The 17,419-nt window shown below is 43.4% G+C and overlaps 3 protein-coding genes across 12 annotated transcripts in view; 1 reads left to right on the top strand and 2 right to left on the bottom strand.

Annotated features, from left to right (window-relative positions):
• Positions 1-88: 88 nt before the first annotated feature.
• Positions 89-4,107, bottom strand: LOC118411462 (adenine phosphoribosyltransferase-like). 4 transcript variants are annotated; one of them, XM_035813738.1, is made up of 6 exons: positions 4,035-4,080; positions 3,192-3,305; positions 2,431-2,534; positions 1,764-1,897; positions 1,563-1,641; positions 89-1,138 (listed from the first exon to the last, which is right to left on the bottom strand). In XM_035813738.1, the coding sequence occupies exons 2-6, from the start codon at positions 3,293-3,295 to the stop codon at positions 1,002-1,004; spliced, it is 558 nt and encodes a 185-aa protein (XP_035669631.1). In that variant the 5' UTR covers positions 3,296-3,305; positions 4,035-4,080; the 3' UTR covers positions 89-1,001. The 4 variants fall into 4 exon arrangements, with proteins under 4 accessions (XP_035669631.1, XP_035669630.1, XP_035669633.1 ...); XM_035813737.1 differs by lacking the exon at positions 4,035-4,080 and adding an exon at positions 3,559-3,960; XM_035813740.1 differs by lacking the exon at positions 3,192-3,305 and having other exon boundaries at positions 4,035-4,107.
• Position 4,108: 1 nt separating this feature from the next.
• On the top strand, positions 4,109-6,796 carry LOC118411461 (FAS-associated death domain protein-like). The gene is made up of 3 exons (XM_035813736.1): positions 4,109-4,556; positions 4,988-5,020; positions 5,799-6,796. Exons 1-3 carry the CDS (start codon positions 4,217-4,219, stop codon positions 6,074-6,076), a joined length of 651 nt encoding a protein of 216 aa, XP_035669629.1. The 5' UTR covers positions 4,109-4,216; the 3' UTR covers positions 6,077-6,796.
• A 786-nt stretch (positions 6,797-7,582) lies between these two features.
• The window catches only part of LOC118411163 (ankyrin repeat domain-containing protein 17-like), a 31,900-nt gene continuing 22,063 nt past the window's right edge, over positions 7,583-17,419 (bottom strand). For 6 of the 7 annotated variants that reach the window (XM_035813219.1, XM_035813218.1, XM_035813216.1 and 3 more), the window contains 14 exons: positions 17,150-17,325; positions 16,618-16,780; positions 16,013-16,108; positions 15,576-15,692; positions 15,242-15,383; positions 14,803-14,853; positions 14,307-14,646; positions 13,772-13,951; positions 13,044-13,193; positions 11,009-12,702; positions 10,286-10,315; positions 9,064-9,248; positions 8,141-8,335; positions 7,583-7,880 (listed from right to left, as the gene is read on the bottom strand). In XM_035813219.1, coding sequence (XP_035669112.1) covers positions 7,854-7,880; positions 8,141-8,335; positions 9,064-9,248; positions 10,286-10,315; positions 11,009-12,702; positions 13,044-13,193; positions 13,772-13,951; positions 14,307-14,646; positions 14,803-14,853; positions 15,242-15,383; positions 15,576-15,692; positions 16,013-16,108; positions 16,618-16,780; positions 17,150-17,325 — 3,546 coding nt within the window. In that variant the 3' untranslated portion in view covers positions 7,583-7,853. The remainder of the gene's footprint in view (positions 7,881-8,140; positions 8,336-9,063; positions 9,249-10,285; positions 10,316-11,008; positions 12,703-13,043; positions 13,194-13,771; positions 13,952-14,306; positions 14,647-14,802; positions 14,854-15,241; positions 15,384-15,575; positions 15,693-16,012; positions 16,109-16,617; positions 16,781-17,149; positions 17,326-17,419) is intronic. The other variant, XM_035813220.1, reaches the window with a different exon arrangement.

Here is a 17,419-nt window from a genome sequence, read left to right on the forward strand (position 1 = left end):
AATCAACACTAAAAGATTTATTTCGCTATTCTTGGTAGCGTACATGTATTCCAGTGAACTGTGAAGATCGTTTTGTATATGCAAAATGTACTCCTTTTTTCACTTTATTTATGATCTTCTGCTTATCAAGTAGATTGTCTGTACGTTATGTTAACACACTCGTAACACGTCTTTTATTTATCTTGTTCCTTCAATCAATAACAGAAGAATAAATCCCGCAAAATCTGCCGGACTTCCGACTGGTCAGGGTCAGGTGACGTTAAAACCTACCGACATTTCGGTCTAAAATACTAGGACTTTTTTTTTCTTCAGAAAGTCTTTGAATGATTTTGTTTTCCCTGTCTGAGTTTGAAGTTGAAGTCAGAAGTATTTGTATTGTTAAGTAGAATGATTACAGATAACACAGTAGCTTCAATATTACAAACACAACGGTGTCATAAGCAACGCGGTCAATTGTCTACAAACAAGAAAACAAATCAAACATAAAATCAAGGAAAAAGACTCCACACGACGTTAGCGCTTACTCTCACACAGCAAATATCTCTGTAGCAAAGAATATCACTTTTTTTATGTTGGACAGTTCCCGTGAACTACATGTGGTCTTAAATCGATACCACCGTGCCCCGGCTGCCCCCAAAGGGCCCGAAAGGTTTACACAGGTTTTCTCACCACAAAGACACGTTCTCGTTAGTCCAGTATGTAACAACCACTGCTGGAGTACGGACAATTATCTCCTCAAACAAACACGCCTCTCCAGAGACAGGGCACTCACAGTATTTGTACAGTAGTAGCCGGCTTAGGGACAGGACGGAATCGTTGACCAGTTGGGGCTCTCTACAAATTGATCTTTGTGTTATCCAAGGATTTAATGACGCCTAACTTTGCAAGAAGTTGGGGATGTCTTTTTATCGTGAGCGTATCATGAGTACAAGCTACGGGACTGAGTGAGCGAGTGTGTATCATGGTCTTCAAGCAGATGTACGGTCACTGTCAGTGTGATTTTAAAAGTGAACGAGAGAGTGAACGTCATGTTTGATGTTTTCCCTGCCCTTGAGGTAATCTAGCTCCACCACAGCCAGACACCCCACCACGTTAGCCTGGACGGTCTCCAACAGCGTACAGGCACCTGCCATGGTACCTGTAGGGTGGACAGAATACATGTGCGTTTGGTAATGGGTTTTCTTCACATTATGCTGCCTTGATATACAATTCAATCTGATAGCTTGCATGTCTGTTTACTATGTTTCATCACACTTTTGGACGGGGCAAGGAACAAGGTTTTTCATACATTTTAAGTGGTCACTTCGAAAACTCAATTCAACAACTATATCATCATATTTGTAGAATAAAACAGTCTAAATGCTGAAACTGTGCCTACACGCTGACTCCTTATTACCCAGTACGCGTACTAGTAAAATGAATTTATGATTCTTTAAACTGTTAAGAAATGCACTTGATGTCTTGACACTAGGTAATATCATGAAAATTCAACATAGAGTGTACAATGTACTTTAAAAAAACTCTATGCGTCCGTGAAGAAGAAGTAAAACATCTACGCTAACCTCCTGTCGCAATGAGATCATCCACAATCACCACATTCTGGTTAGGATGCACTGCGGTCCTCTGGATCTCAATAGTGTCCTAAAATTACATAAAGCATGTATTGAAGAAGTAGGTCTTTATTCAATTTACAGTGTTACGTACTCTCGGCATACAATCTGTCAATCGTTATACAGTTTCTGAGCCCATTTTAACGTTTATACCTGTCCATATTCCAGTGCATAGGAACACTTCACAGTTTCTCCCGGTAGCTTGCCCGCCTTCCGGATAGGTACAAACGCACACTTCAGGCGGAGAGCCAGCGGCGGGCCAAAAAGGAAGCCCCTGGCTTCAAGACCTGCAAGGAAGATAATGAGTTTTAGTACTGATTTGCAAGCTTAGTGTTGATTAATTATCAGCTGAGCTTTGAAGTAACGGTCTTTGGAATTCGTTGTTACGGTCTATATGGACTTGAAATCCTGGAGATATTGTAAGTGTATACAGTATTGTAAGTGTTAAACAGTATTTTAAGTGTTAAACAGCATATGCATTGTACGTGTAAAAAAGTGTTATAAATCCATAAAGGCACTGTCAACGGCCCTCATTCCAGCGGTTATATCATCTACCAAGATGGAAGGATGCCTTCTATTACTGCTAAACTGTGGTACACGACATTCAGATAGACTCAGAAAGTCAGTCAAGGTCATACTCACCGGCAGATAGTTAAATTCTATTGGATACCGACAAGATGGACAAAGGAATACTGGTAGATTAGGAAATGCACCATCTATTGATTTAAGCAAATACTGCAACGGAACACCGCGCAAAATATGGACAAATAATGCAGCAAGCAGCACTACAAAAGACCTAATAACGATTCAAATACCTTACCTGCAACCACGTCCACTTTGGCTCCTGTTTCTTTCACATGCTCCTCCAGGAGAGCTATGGTATCGAAGAAGACATCAGGGTTCTGCACAATCGGCATGATATCCCTGTACAAGACATACCATGTTACATAATGTTCTGTTTAGATACTTTTATATATCAGATATGCACAAATTACATGTTCCCGCCATTCCGATAAGGTATTATGATACCAACTTTGATAATATTTGATCATTTCATTGAGACATTTTGTGTAGACAAAATCATTTAAAAGTTCTATTGATAGCATGCTAAAATTATGCTATAAATTTACACGAATTTCTGTCCAACTATAATAATGGCCTGGCCACATATACGTATTACTACCACAAACTAAGGGCATTCCTCTGATACACGGTCGTCTTTGTGTCTTGTAAACTTCAGCTGTCTCGTGACTGAATACACTGTCTTTGATCCTTGTCAGCGGTTGGTTCTGTCACATCTGAGGCTTGAAAATTTTACGCGGGATCAAAATCGTACGATCTACGACAAATGTGACCGCGTCATATAAATCAACCTACAATTTTTAGCAACGCTTTGACTGAACCGACCGTCTACAAGAGACAGATGTGTTTCGGAGGGCGGTTATACAAATACAACAATCTACTCCGTCACGAGCTGAATTTTGTACGACATCATAAACTGTAATATAAGCATAAGACAATACTCTCAACTTCTAATGTCATAAATCTATCTCAGGACGAACAGAACAGGGCCCTGATTACTTGAAAGGTATGCCTGGCTTAGGAAAATCCGGGCAGGTCCGAATGAAGCTCCTTATTCTGTCAACCCTGGCTCCTTTGGATTCAGGGACGTTTTCGGCAGCCATGTTTAAAAATCTAGAAAAACAAAATACGTACACACGCATGTTACCAACAAACAGAAATAGTTAATTATGCCAATTGGGACTGAACCTATTATAGTCACTGCAACTGTGGTTGTTCGTAGATTGAATGAATAAAGCTGCGAAATTGGGACAAGTTCTAGTTAATGAATAACGTCAAACGTTCAAGGGCGAGTGGCAAACATGTACTTTGCCAACCGACCAAAGGTCATTTAAGGTGAACATTGCATTACGTGGTGAGGAAGTACCTTGTTTAGAAGACGACGTAGAAGTAGTTTTCCTCTTGGTAGTGCCCTCAGCGCGTAGTACTTCAAAAGCGCAGATCGACTACGAACCAATGTCGCTTAAGAACATGGATTTAGCAAGTTACGCCCAGTCCGACCACTGATTGACAGTGCTAATTAAGGCCTGGTCAACTGACCTGTGACGTTTAAGGACATGACCCTGGAGGCCTCAGCTACAGCACCCAGCTCAAAAATACAAAATGCGCAAGCTTCCCAATGATGAAGTAGTGACTCTATGCCTACTATAAAACAACGGACAAATATGATCGATCATGAGGAATCTCTTCACTTTAGATCACTTTTCTTTCGCGACCGGTGGTCGACCTGCTAAGATAATTTATCCGCCCTGGTGCTCAACCCCAAATGACCCATGAAATAACAAATGGCATATTGCTGTATAAGTGAGAAAAAAAAACTGTGGTAAGTGGTAATAAACACACCTTGGTCACCTTGATACTCCTACGGTTTAAAGCGCCACGTAAAAAAACACCCCTACGCTGCTAGTGGTCGTTACCAACTGATCCCAGCACCCTTTGCAGAATCAGGAAGTGAAACATGATGATTTCGTAGCCGACGTAAGCGCGGGGATTTTCCAACATTCTCCAAGAAACACCCCAACAAAATGGGCGATGCGGAACAACGTAGGAGCATCGAATTCAAGAAATGCCTCAACGAGATAGGCAAGAAGTTAACAGAAGATCAACTGTTATCGTTGAAGTTTCTGTGTTCCGACTATATCGGCAGAAAGCGACAAGAAGAAATCAAGAGTCCGCTCCACTTGTTCCAGGCGCTGGAAGAGAGGGACAAGTTGAGGTACGACAACACTGGCTTCTTGAAGGAAATCTTGCAGACGGAGAAGAGAGAGGACCTGGTCAAGTACATCGAGGATTTTGAATCTCGTCTGCATCTCTGTACAGACTCCAATCCGACACAGAATAGTGGAACACGACTGAATGCCAGAGGTAAACGTTATGCCCCCCTCCCCATCTCGTAGCAGATGTAGGTGGTGGCTGTGTTTTACAAGTGTTTTGTGTATTTATCATGCTGAAGAGTAAAATGCAATTTTTGTATTTGTGTTTCTTTACAAATGCTTCATATGCCTAACAAACTGCTGCTCTGTTTACTTTTACTAGGTCTACAACTTAAACGTTATATTCATATACGTGCACATATTTTCACCAGCCCCTCCAGCTCTGTCCTGCCACTTGTTACATAATCGACGTTAGCAGTTTTAATGGTGATTAGGTCATAATCATGACCATATTTGTAAAAAATGAGCAAAAACAATGTTTATTTCTACTGCATGAAACAGAAACTTCATGTCCATGATGAATTCCAACATACAATTTCTCAAGAGAAATTTGGAATATAACTTTCCATTTCTATCTTCCAGGGTCCCAAAGACAACCTCCTGTTCACCAAGATGGTAAGAAATAAATAACTGCTTCGCTATTTGGGCACACTTTTCTTCTTTTGTCTTCCGTCTCCAAAAATGATAATTCCCCCAATCTATTCAGTTGCTTGAGTAACTGCAACCTTGCAAATGTTAGAGTTGTTAAGAAACAAGTTTGAACTGCAAAAATGCCAAGCGTATAATCGAAGGCAAAGGTAGCCTATGGACTTTTTGAGCAGTAGGGATATGCTATTGGGAGGCGGAGTTTATCCCTCTCCTTTCACCTCCCCAACCAGTTAGGTACCCATTCTTACACCTGTAAGAGGTAAGGAAAGTGGTGCCAAGTGCCTTTCCCAAGGACGGGTCTAGCCAGGAACTGAACTTGGTCAAACATACCTGTACGATTGAACAAAGTAAAACCTAAGTGGATACCATGTTTTAAACGTAGGAAACCTTGTAAATACTCCTGATTTGAGATAATTGAAAAACAAAGAGGATAATATAATCACTAAAAATGGTAGTTGGCTTAATGATATTAGCTAATAACTTAAGAATGATAACCCAACCATGTTTGAAAATGTAATCTCCAAGCAGATCCTACGGTAGCATAAGATAGCATCAAAAGCTGCCAAAGGATTGAAGCTGTTATGGGGGTGTGTTTGGCTTCCAGTGGTTGGTGGCTCCCTTAGGCCAGCTGTACTCCTTAGCCAGCTTTGATAGTACTACTAGTAGTATCTTATGCCACTGGTAAATCTGCCTGGAGTATGAAAATGACATGGCCCTGACTGACATGGTTTTATGTATATCTCAGCTCGTTGGCGTGAGGTGTTTGATCTCGTCGAGAACAACTTGGGCAGAAACTGGCGCCAGCTGGCCCGGAAGCTTCGCCTGACGGAGACAGACATTGAGTGCATCTCGGAAGACCATTCCCGTAAGCTGCGCGAGCAGGGTCGGCAGGCGCTCATTCTGTGGAGCGAGAAGAACGAGGACGCCACCTTCCAGGACCTGGTCACGGCGCTCCGAAGGTGTCAGCTCAACGACATCGCAGACCAGCTGGAGAAGAAGATTGCATCCTGGGCCACCCAATGATGAATAACAACTCTTGTACAGATTCAGTAGCTTAGTTTGAAGCAGTGCCTCTATCTGGTGTTAATGCATTTTTTAGGCCTAGTAAATTTTATGTTGTAAAATTGTTTCTGATTATGGCCCTGAATTGTTTCTGATATTGGCCCAAATGATACAACAAATACGATTTAATAATTGCGCCAGGTTTTTACAAGGGTTATCGTTCTTTTTTCCCTTTGTCTTAGCCCTGGTTTGCGAAAGCTGGAATTTGTTACTGTTAACTGTGACCAAGTCAAGTCTGTACAAATATATTGAAATACAGCATTTCTTCTACTGCGATATAAGTAAAACAGCCTTTTGTGCAGTGGCCCTGATTTGCCTGGATTTAGTTTGGAAATGATTAATGTCAAACGTATGGCAGAAAGATGAAAATTGTAGGTACATTAGGTTTACCATTTTAATTGTTGTTTTGTTATATAAGAGAACAATTGTCATGGTTATCCTCATCCGGGAGGCATGGTAAAGTCTGAAAATGCTTTGTAAAACAAGGCACTTCAGTCAAAATGACTCCTTGTCTTTCAGGTTGACGGCAAACTTTGTATTTTCATCAAAGCTGAAGCTTCTAGAGGACTTTGTGTCTTACCATTTATCAACATTACCATATACTTCTGTGGAGTAAATAAAATCTTATATCTTTAAAAGTGATTAACAAAATAAAAGATACAGCATATGCTTTTGTTTATACCCATGAGTTTGTGGTAACTGTATATGGAATATAAAAATCTAACCCAGGGGCAGATGGTTGTTATGATCAACTGTGTCTAAGGCAGAGTAGTGGAAACCATCTTTGACTTTGACTTTATTCAGATCCACTTTAAGCTATTACACCATGCATCTTTTTACCTCCTGAACTAACGTCAAGTGCAAGTACTGTAGCCTGGGTACCATCAGATTTCTACCAGGGCTCCTTACACTCAGGGCTCCTTACACTCGCTACTGAGTGTAAGGAGCCCTGGTAGAAATTGGATGGTACCCAGGCTACATGTACATTGGATGGAGTGAGGAAAGCTGTGTTTGTTTGTGCAAGTGCATTTCCAAAGAACACAACATCCAGCCAGAAATGGAACCCACAACCATTTTATCCCATGTCCTAATCATTGATGCATCTCGGTAGCCTGTAGCATCATTGAGGTTACTAAATGATCAGTGTTCAAAATCTTTATGTCATCCACATTTTGATGGGTCATTGCTCTGCCACCTCAGGGAAGCTTCTCCACACAGACCCAAAATGAGCTTTCCTTCTTCACATCCAATGTAAAGTAAACTCACATTGAGCCTGACATGTAGCTTAAACTTGCAGTGACTTACAATACCATTACTGTTCACGGATGGAATTCTGCTGCATTCTAGCCCTTTTAGCAGCTTATGGTGAATGTACAAACATGATACCAAAGTGTGAAAAGCCAATTTTGAAGCTTAGTGTAGTAATAATAAAGAGAATAAAAAAAAAAGAGACGGACACATGAGAACTAACTGTCCTGACAAAGGAGAGATCTTTAATGGATGCATAATAACCTTATAATTCCTGGAACTGTCTTGTACCAAACAACATGCCTTTGCACTTTGCCAGGGGGTCCTGGACACTTTACTGTAACACATCTTAGCTATTGTCCTGCACATGTTGCAGATTGCTATAGGTAAGGGTCTTAATCTGGCTGCTGGCTGCCATTATCAACGGGTAGTTCTTGCTCCATAGAAAATTTGGGAGGGCGACAGCGGAGAGGGGACTGGTTTTATTCTTTCACTGCTGGTTCCACATACCCCATCCCTGTAACAAGAATTAAGATGATAGGAAAGGACCATAATTAAGTAGCAAGTCTATATTGATATGATTATATGGATGACATACACACCAACATCAATGAAAAAAACCTCATCCATCGGCAAAACAATACATGTGGAAAAATTAGGATGGACTATGGAATTCAAAGAGCTGTTTTCTTTCTTGATTGTAAAACTTAAGGGACACGAAAGAAAGGAGCTCTCTAAAATGGAGAAGTTATTAGTATGGTAAAGATGAAAACTTACCTGGTTCTGGTTCCTGGGCTCCTCTGCATGCGGGGGGAGTTTCCCATGCGCGTGGTTCCACATGGCCTCAGGGGGGAGGGGTGGGGGACCGGTAGGGGGGTAGGAGGAGTGGGTGGAGGGGGGATGGACAGGGGGGTGGCCCATGTGGGGGTACTGCTGCATGGGCTGGCCGTAAAGTGGTGGCATCCTGCCAGCCTGTGAAGCGATCAAGAAATATCGTGGTGAATACTTGAAGACATGAAGTCTACATTGAGTGATTCATGATACCATGCCTGTATTCTTTAAGCACTAACAAGTTTTTGTTTTTCCAGCAATCACAACAATTTGTCTGAAAATTGTAGGAGGGCATTTTGAGCCCTTGTGTTTGCTTTTTATAGCTGGAAAACTGCCTAGGCATACACGTAAGATCAGACTGTTAAGTTTGATCCACCCACACTGGTGTGGACCCTTCTTCTTTCCACTAGCTTTGGTAGGTTCTTAAATATGCTTGAGGCATAGCTCTCCTCAAAGTTGAAACACATGGCCTTATATTCTGTCTTTATGTCCTATCCGATTAGCAAGCTTTGGTCCCTAACCAAAACTAGGTACTCATTTTCACCCAAGTGAGGAAATGGGCATCAAGTGCTTTTGCCCAGGGCGCAACATTGGGGCCTGCCTGGCCCTTCTATCTATCTATCTATATAAATACTGGTCAAAACCCACTACGGGTATTCCCGGCCAGGTAGGTGCATAGTAGTGTAGCCGGTAGTGGTGCAAAAAAAAGTAGGTACAATAAACGAGAACCAAAAAGTGAAAAACAATTGAAGTGTCGGCCATACTATATACGTCAAACTACCTCAGTGTGTTGGGGAGGCCCATGTGCTGGGCCAGCCCCGTCTTGAAGGTATCAAGTTGAACTAGAGACAAGTGTCGAAGAGACTTACCGAGGGGTTGGACATGCCCATTGGTGGTTTGTCTCCCATGGGGTACGGCCCGAGGGGCTGGTGGGCAGGCAGGCTGGTGGGCGGGGACATGTGCGGCCGGACGTTGTCGGGGTGTGGCGGGTAGTTGTCAGGTAGCCCACCTGTGTTCAGCAGGTGAGAGGGTGCCACCCACGGGGAGGACGCATCTGAGAAAAGACAACAACGGTAAGTCTACAGCATGCCTTTAGGTCTCTGAACAGATGAATACTCTTACATATAATATAAGGCCACCTATATTCATTTCCTTGGTTCTCTGACGTCACAACATTAACACAGAAAGTAAAACTGGAATATTACAACATTCGCTGGGACACGATGATGGAAAGAATGATCCTTTGTGGTATCTTTCTGTCAATGAAAAATGGGATGACTGGCTGGAGTTCTGATTCATTCCCTGAAACTCTGTTTAACACAAGTAGTTTCTTCTCATCATTTTCATTTCAGTCTTTGAGTTAAGCCTTATTCTCTTACATCTGAGAACCACAGAATCAAAATGGCATGGCCCACACTGAGTGACTCTAGTCATCTAGACCTGCAGCTGTCTTCTCATGCATTCTTCCCTTTACAAGCATATGCTGATGGTAAAAGTCATTTTAAGTTATCCAAAATATAGCACTGCCACGTTTAGTACTTTGTCCTGAATATAAAGCCACCTTCGATGCATTGTTTCATGTCATCTGACACCTTAGAGTGCTGTGAGGCTTCCATTAGTGCAAGACACCACAGTTACATGTAGGTGTGCTCCTCTCACAAGACAATCCAACACCAAACAATGTACGAATTATGAAATCTTAAATGAAGACTCAATTTTTCTAAAATACTTCCAAAGACAGGGTCACAATTTTCCCTTTCAGTAGGATTTTTAACCGTTTTTTTTGCTGTGTAATTTTAGTACACGTATCCAGATTAATCCATCAACTTTGTAATCCGCGACTTTGTTATCTCCTATTGGATTGGTTTCAGAACAGGTTTTTGATAGAGAGGTGACTGTCTAAGCCAAACGACAGTCAATGACATTAAGACAGGAAGAAACAAAATTCATTCACATTGTGAAGCTTGCCCTATGGACCAAGATTTTACAATGATCGAACAATGAAACTGTGTTGCTTTAATTTGGTGGTGTTGTGCTTTCGGTCTTATGAGGACAAGCACTGTACAAATACATGTGGGTACAGGACAGTACCTCGCAAGGTTCTCAGGAGCTCAAGGGTTGCTAAATGGGAAAGGGGAGACAGTCAGAAAATCTCACAAGTACAAACAGAACCTCAGAATATGGGTTCTGCATTAACAAACAAAAACAGTGTCAAGCAAGATCATTTTTTTGGAAAACTTTAAATTTGCCTTCTTTCTCTCATATTTTGGGTACTAAATTCTACCACCAGATACAAATAGATGACTGCTTGTATTAAACATATGCAAATTGTGTTTTTTTGTTGTAGGACAGATGTACCTGTAAAAGCACATTTTTGTGGAACACTTTTGTTATTTTGCTATCTTAGGATTTTTCCCAACGACTGAGTTTTCAACATACATGTCCTATATAATTTTTGACAACCCACTTGACTTTGACATGACTTTGCATACATAAGATAAGTCAAATGGGCATAAAAATTAAAATCGTCATAGTTTATTTTCAAACTGATACATCATGTGATTTTCACATGCATGCTTAGTCACAAATAACACAGATCTATGCATAAAACACACAATACAGTAAGTGGGATATGATCACAGCAAGTACAATTAAAGAAAATGGACGATAACACTGTACAGTCATGTAAAAAAGCTTACCTTACAGAAATCTTTGCAACACACTCTAAAATAAAAACCAATCAATAATATATAATAATTCACAAAAATTGCACACAACAATGGCTAGACTGGAATTCCATGCTACATTTCTCACCTCCGGTGATTGGGTAGGACCAGATGTTACTAGGTCCTAAGGGGTGAGACATCTCTCCCAGCATGGCCGAAGACCCGGCCTTTTTGTGGGCCCTCTCCGTGCCGATGGGTTTGGGCTTCCTCTCCTGGCCAGGCTTGTCCGCACCGATGGGGGTGGGGGAGGGGGACGCACTGCTGCCAATGGGGGAGGAGCGAGGGGACTGCGGGGGGATGGGGGACTCGGACGACGCGGCCGTGGAAGGGGTGGAGGATCGGGTGGAGTTGTGCGCGGGGAGGGGGGTGAAGATGTCGGACCCAGCGGGGGGAGCGGACATGGGGGAGGTGGTGTAGTTGGGAGGGGAGCTGTTGGGGTAGTGTCCCTGCGGCATGTTGTTCTGCTGCTGCTGCTGCGCGCCCCTGTAGCCTCCGGGCGCCACCGAACCGTTCATCCCCTCGGCCTGCTGAGACTGGTCCGAGGTGTAGCTGTTGGGGAACAGGAGGTTGGGGATGTCGCCCATGGACTTGGGCCGGGAGGACACCGTGAACATGGTACGGGGCTGCCCGACCTGTCCGAACGGGGAGTTCCCGCTGAATGGAGAGTACGCCGGGGCGGAGTAGTCTTGGGGCGCAGACTGAGGGACCGATGCGGACATCTGGGACTGGATCCGGTGTGGGGAGCCGACGTGAGACGCGCTAGCGACTCCCGGCGCCATGGACATGGGAGGGTTCTCTCTTCGTCCAGGCGGACCAATCAAGCCGACAGAGCCACCGGATGAGGGCAGTCCTGACGTCACCATGGTTACAGTACTTTTGACCTCGGAGGGAAGCGTAACGTGTGCGGGTCTTGCTGCGTGCAAAATGGGCTGGGCTTGTGACGTCTGCAGTCTTGCGCCAGGTGGGCCGACCTTGTCTGCAAAGGTAGTGTTTGTTCCGGCAGTGGGGGCCTGCGTTGTGTACGTGGCCGAACCCCGAGAGAGCTGCTCCGATCTTCCTCTCATGGCGGGGGGCGGCATGTTGCCATCGGAGAAGAGCTGTCGTCTGGCGGACTCCACGTTCGGAGGCTGGGGGACGCCCGACGCGGTAGAACTCGACACGGCGTGCGCGGTCGTGGTGGACGCTGTGGTGGTCGTCGTCGTGGCAGCTGTCACCACGGTGCTCGCTCCTTGCATGTGATGCGGTACGGACGACGGTCCCTTCTGACCCTGAGCGACGACGGCCGGCGGGGCAGGGCGTACGGGAAACGTTCCCCAGCCTGGGGCAGGGTGAGGGAACGGCGGCGGAAGCTGCGTCATTGCCGCCTGGATCCCCGGGTGTCTCAGCGATTGGGACTGGATCTGGTTTAAAACAGCCGGGTTGGAGTATAAGGGAATACTGCTGGTGGCAGGGTTCGACAAACTTCTCTGAGTCTTGGTACTTCCACCTGTTGTTATCTGCTTCTGCCCTGCGACGACTGTTCCGGACTGTGCCATCACGGGCGGTTTCCCCGTAACCACGGAGACCGCCGTCATGGGAACCCTTCCTGTCGCCGTGGTCGGAACCTTTGCCGCTGACTGTTTCCCCACAGCTGGCTTGTTGGAAGGAGGGGAGGTGGATGGGGAGGTTTTCGACGCTACCTTTGGTTTTACCCTGGGGATGATCTCGGCCAACTCTCGATCCGGTTCCTTTATCAGGGCATTCAAAAGGTTTTGGGCTTGTCTCATCCCATCATTGTTTCCTCTGGAACAGAAAAACAAAAGAAACATGTCAGAATAAAGGTATTGGCAGCAGCATTCAAGGAAATGCCAAACAAAGGTAGCCCCCAGCACTGCCAGCAGGAACCAATATTAGAAATGAGGTTGACTGTTAGTATCAGCTATGTTGAGTAGGAGTAGTGTAGTACAAAAACAAGAGTACAGTGTCTTAACTTCAAGTTCACAGCTTCAAAAGTAGGCCAGTCTTGCTGTCAGTGCCTTTATTGATTCTTTGTTGAAATGTCATGTAAAGAAACTAGTGAAATGACCAGTTACAAACCAACATGCGGCCAGTACAAGACATCTAAATGTGAAAGAGTTTCTCACTTGATGGTGATCCATCGGTCTCCACTGGCAGTTTTCTGTTTGTCCAGCTCAATGTGAGCTCCGGAGACTTCCCTGATGGCGTTTATATTGCACCCTCCTCGTCCAATCACACGGCTCACTGCACTTCCCGGGACCAACATCCGCTTCGACCTTATATGGGCAAAGGGTGGATTAAACAGGTTTCAAATCACAATGTCAAAAAAAAATCAGGCTTTCCTCTTACTGTCTTACATTTGACAAAGTTAAAACGACTTATCTGACCTTGAGCATACTAAATCTCACAACTTCTCATTTTGGGGTACCAGTAAAGAATCTAGCAATCTTTTTTATCAGTATAAACTCTTTATACACTCTATCATGCCTTAGCAACTTCTTCTATTCATAACTGCTTCTATGAAATTACAATACCAGGTCCTAATACAATTGGTTGAACATAACTGTGACAAGCTGTAAGTGGGTACCCCTAACAACTTGACATTACTGTGTGGGTGTGGCCATGAGTCATCCTGTCTCTCAACCGCAACATCACAGGACCCAAGCCAAACAATTAGCATCCACATCTTCCACCAGTGACACTGAGGTGATCTGGGAGCAACTGGATATGATTTTGGAAACGATCAAGACGTTTCAGATAGCCATCCAGTGTCCTTCGTCAGTGACACTGTCGAAATCATGTTGGAGAAAGTTTTTATACCCTAGCTGTAAACTGATATGCTTTGTCCACTTACTTTTTTGGTATGACTTCCTTCCAGCCCTCCTCCTTTTTGCTGCCCCGTTTGGGACTGATGGCGACCGTTGCCGAGGGTTTGACCGAGATGGTGGTGACGGTGCTCGTCGTGGCGATGGATTGTTTCATCATCCCGTGGGGGAGCATCACCGGACTCAGGCCAGAGTGAGATTCCGACGCACTGAGGAAGGATAACAACACAGAAAAACTGTTGATATGGTGGTGCAATAAAAGTATTTATTGTGAATACTTAAAAGATCAAACAGACAAAAAAGGGCTTAAACTTTGTAAATATATAAACATTATAGACATTTGATGTCTGCCACTGAACAGAACTGCTTTCTTAGATTTTTACCTTTGCACTGTCTCTGAGTATGAATGGGAACATTAAAAAGCTCTGCTACAACATAGCTGGTATACAGTTAGCCAACTTTAAAATCTCTTTTACTATACATCGGTAGACAAAGTGGATAAGTTTACAGGATGATAAAAGAAGGGCCAATGTCTTTTTAAGGGTGAAACTTTTTGATACTTACAGCGCAGTTGTCTTGATGACCTTTACCACGTCCTCCGCGTCTCTCGTTATCAGGTTTCCCTTGCTCCTCTTTGGTTTGATTGCCTCGTCAAAATCGTCCAGTTCCCCCGCTGAGCTTTTCTTTTCCTGTTTGGCGTCCTTTCTGTTCTTCTTCTGGTCTTCACTGGAGTTGTTTGCTTGAGTATTGGACTCCTCTCTCCCCTTGGACTTTTTCTTGTTCTCTCTTTTGCTCGGCCTGTCTTTAGTTTTGGGGGGCGCCGCATTTGCCATGGTCGTTTTGGCGACGTTCTTGGTGTTGCGAGATGCCACTGTGGAAACAGTGTCCGTGGTTCGAACTTTCCCTGTTACAGAGAAAGCAAAGGCTTTAACACAAGAAGAGTCATTTCTGATGTCTTTTAAGCTGTGAAAAAAAAGTTGAATGAATCCGAACCCAAAATTACAAGTACCATTTTATTTTGTTTTCAATCTCATCATGTTTTATGATATATTTTTTTTACCTATGGTTGTGGTGGTTGAGGCAGCTGGGGGATCCAGTGGTACAGGCTCTTCTGAAAAATGCAACACAACATTGTCAGCACTATTGAAAAATGATAGTAGAGTATTTCTGATAATCATAACAGAATGTGGCCACAGAAGCAAGGGTCACCTCCATTCACAACCTTAACACAATTAATATATACAGTCAAAACTGGAGACGAAGACCACTCAGGGGACCGATAAAATCTCGTCCCTGTGGACAGGTGGTCACTATAGATAAGGTTGTACACATGGGACAAATTATCAGAGGGACCACCAAAAAGGGGTCAGGTGGTTCTTATGTAGAGGTAGTCAGTTGTAGTAGATTGACTGTTTATATGGAGTGACTTGGAAGCATTGCAAAGGCTAGAGAAATTCTTGATATAAGGATATGTGTTTTATTTGCTTTAACTTGTATACCTTCCACCTCCTCTTCCTCTTTCTTGTTTTCTGGTGACTCGTCTTGTTGTTCCTTCTCCTTAGCCTGCTGCTTTTCCTTCCTTTTCTGCCGCTTCTTCTCCCGCCGTCTTGCTGCTGCCTCTTTCTTTTTCTCTTCGCGAGTCTGAGTAGTATAGAATGTGGTATCAAAGTAGAGCTTTTCAGGCAGCAGTGGCAAGGCCAGTATAATGAGTAACATAAATAGGTCTTCCAAAGCAATTACAATACATTTTATCAAAATACATACCATCTAACCCCACTCCCTTCACTACCCCTTACTCTTTCTGTGGAAAAATTATTGTCAAAGAAAACAAACCTTTTCCATGTCTAACTCTTCCAGAAGGATGGAGGCATTTTTGTTGGCCTCTGCTGCCTGCCTGTCCTTGGCACTCACTATGATCTCCATACTCTGGTGGCACTTCTTCAACAGTTCCTACACGTCCAAAAGGTTCACAGTTGTAACTTTTAAATTCCTCATTACATTTCTTTAAGCACAACTTATCAACTTTTGACGTGACACAACACATTCTATAGGGTATGTATACAAAACGAATATGCAGTTGACTTCAAAATTGCCATCAAAATATAGGAGTCAAACAAACTGGGGAACATAGCTCTTAAGATGAATAGTCAGTTACAGAGAAGGTTTTACAGTTATTGCTGAACTAAGCATCTTCATAGTCGTATTCCAACAAGTCACTGGTAGGGATTTTCTATGACATAATTTAAAGATCATACTTGTGTAGTACGTACCTTATCTGAGATGGTGGCTATGTATCTCATACACTCCTGGTCTGATGGGAACTGAGTCACCTCCTTCACCAGCCATCGCACCACCTTTACATGGCCCTGGAGCACAAACACAGCACAATAAGTGTCATCACAAGAGACAGCACTTGTAATAGTTCAAATTTCATGCGATATATGGGTTACAAAAACAAGACTGTTCTTCAAGCTTGCCTAACTGCAAGAAGTTATATTCTTTTCAGCTCCAAACAATTTTCCTCAATCAAGTATTTTTCTGCAATCCCAAATATTTTTTCCGTAATTCAAAACATTTTTCTGCAATCCGAATGATTTTTCTGCAATACCAAATTTTTTTCCACCATCCCCAACATTTTCTGCAATTCAAGATGATCTTCGGCAATCCTACCAATTCAAACATTCTTAGAGGAGAATATTTCCGGATGAAGTGTTTGCAAAACAAATCGTAACAGACTACATACAGTTGCAAAACAGAAAAGGGTTACAGAACCTTTAAAAAATCTTGATAAACAAGAATTATTCAAAGCTGGTGTGATACGCTGAAGGGCGGTTATACCGGCTATATAGATACAGATACAGAAATGTAAGGTTACCTTTCTGAAGGTGGCCATGAGGGGTGTGATCTTCCTGTTGTCTTCAGCATCCTTGTCGGCCCCAGCGCTCACCAACAACTGGACCACATCCAGGTGACCGCCATTTGCCGCCAACCACAGGGGCGTGTTGCCCTTCTTGTTTCGCACGTCGATCTGGGCTCCTCTGTAAGATAACAGACAAAAGGTTAAGTTCATTTGAGTTTGCATAGACATAATTTCAGAGTAAGAAGCAATCTCAGTAGAAACAACCCTAGTAAAGCAGTAACTATAAGCATAAAACTCCACTGCACATTTCATGACTATATATTATGGTAATATATGGCTACTTTATGACACATTGTGTCTTGTCAGTTGCTCTGTGTATCTCATGTATCTAGGTAAGAAGCTTCTTAAAAAAAAAGCTTAAACAATTTTAGGTCTAATCATATTAAAAAACCATTGCAGGCACATTCAGAATTTCTATGTGATCCATGATTCCCAATGACAATATTTTGGTATATCAAAACAGTTAAGACCTATGTCCTTGGCTAACCTCTGAATGAGAAGTTCGCAGAACTTGTAGTGGCCCTTGTCGGCTGCGATGGTGAGGGCGGTGTCGCGGGAGGACGGGACCGGAGCGGCGTTGACGTCAGCACCTTTGTCGAGCAACACACGTCCGACCTCCGCGTACCCTCCGGACGCTGCCTCCATGAGCGGAGTCAGACCAGTCTGGGGACAGAGAACAAATAGTTTGTTAGGCAGGGGGCACAACTCATGGTCTGTTCAAGGCTAGAACGGTCCCTTTTATACACAATTTGTAGAA

This window comes from Branchiostoma floridae, chromosome 3 (genome assembly GCF_000003815.2).
Source record: "Branchiostoma floridae strain S238N-H82 chromosome 3, Bfl_VNyyK, whole genome shotgun sequence".
NCBI classification, from domain to species: Eukaryota; Metazoa; Chordata; class Leptocardii; order Amphioxiformes; family Branchiostomatidae; genus Branchiostoma; species Branchiostoma floridae.

Bases quoted from the DNA above. Each gene is read 5' to 3' on its own strand.
- LOC118411462 (XM_035813738.1), bottom strand. From the start codon at position 3,295: ATGGCTGCCGAAAACGTCCCTGAATCCAAAGGAGCCAGGGTTGACAGA. The intron at 2,535-3,191 runs GTAATCAGGGCC...TGTCTTGTACAG, and splicing joins AAGCCAGGCATACCTTTCAA to GGATATCATGCCGATTGTGC. The intron at 1,642-1,763 runs GTATAAACGTTA...ATGTAATTTTAG, and splicing joins ATGCACTGGAATATGGACAG to GACACTATTGAGATCCAGAG.
- LOC118411461 (XM_035813736.1), top strand. From the start codon at position 4,217: ATGGGCGATGCGGAACAACGTAGGAGCATCGAATTCAAGAAATGCCTC. The intron at 4,557-4,987 runs GTAAACGTTATG...TCTATCTTCCAG, and splicing joins AACACGACTGAATGCCAGAG to GGTCCCAAAGACAACCTCCT. The intron at 5,021-5,798 runs GTAAGAAATAAA...TGTATATCTCAG, and splicing joins ACCTCCTGTTCACCAAGATG to CTCGTTGGCGTGAGGTGTTT.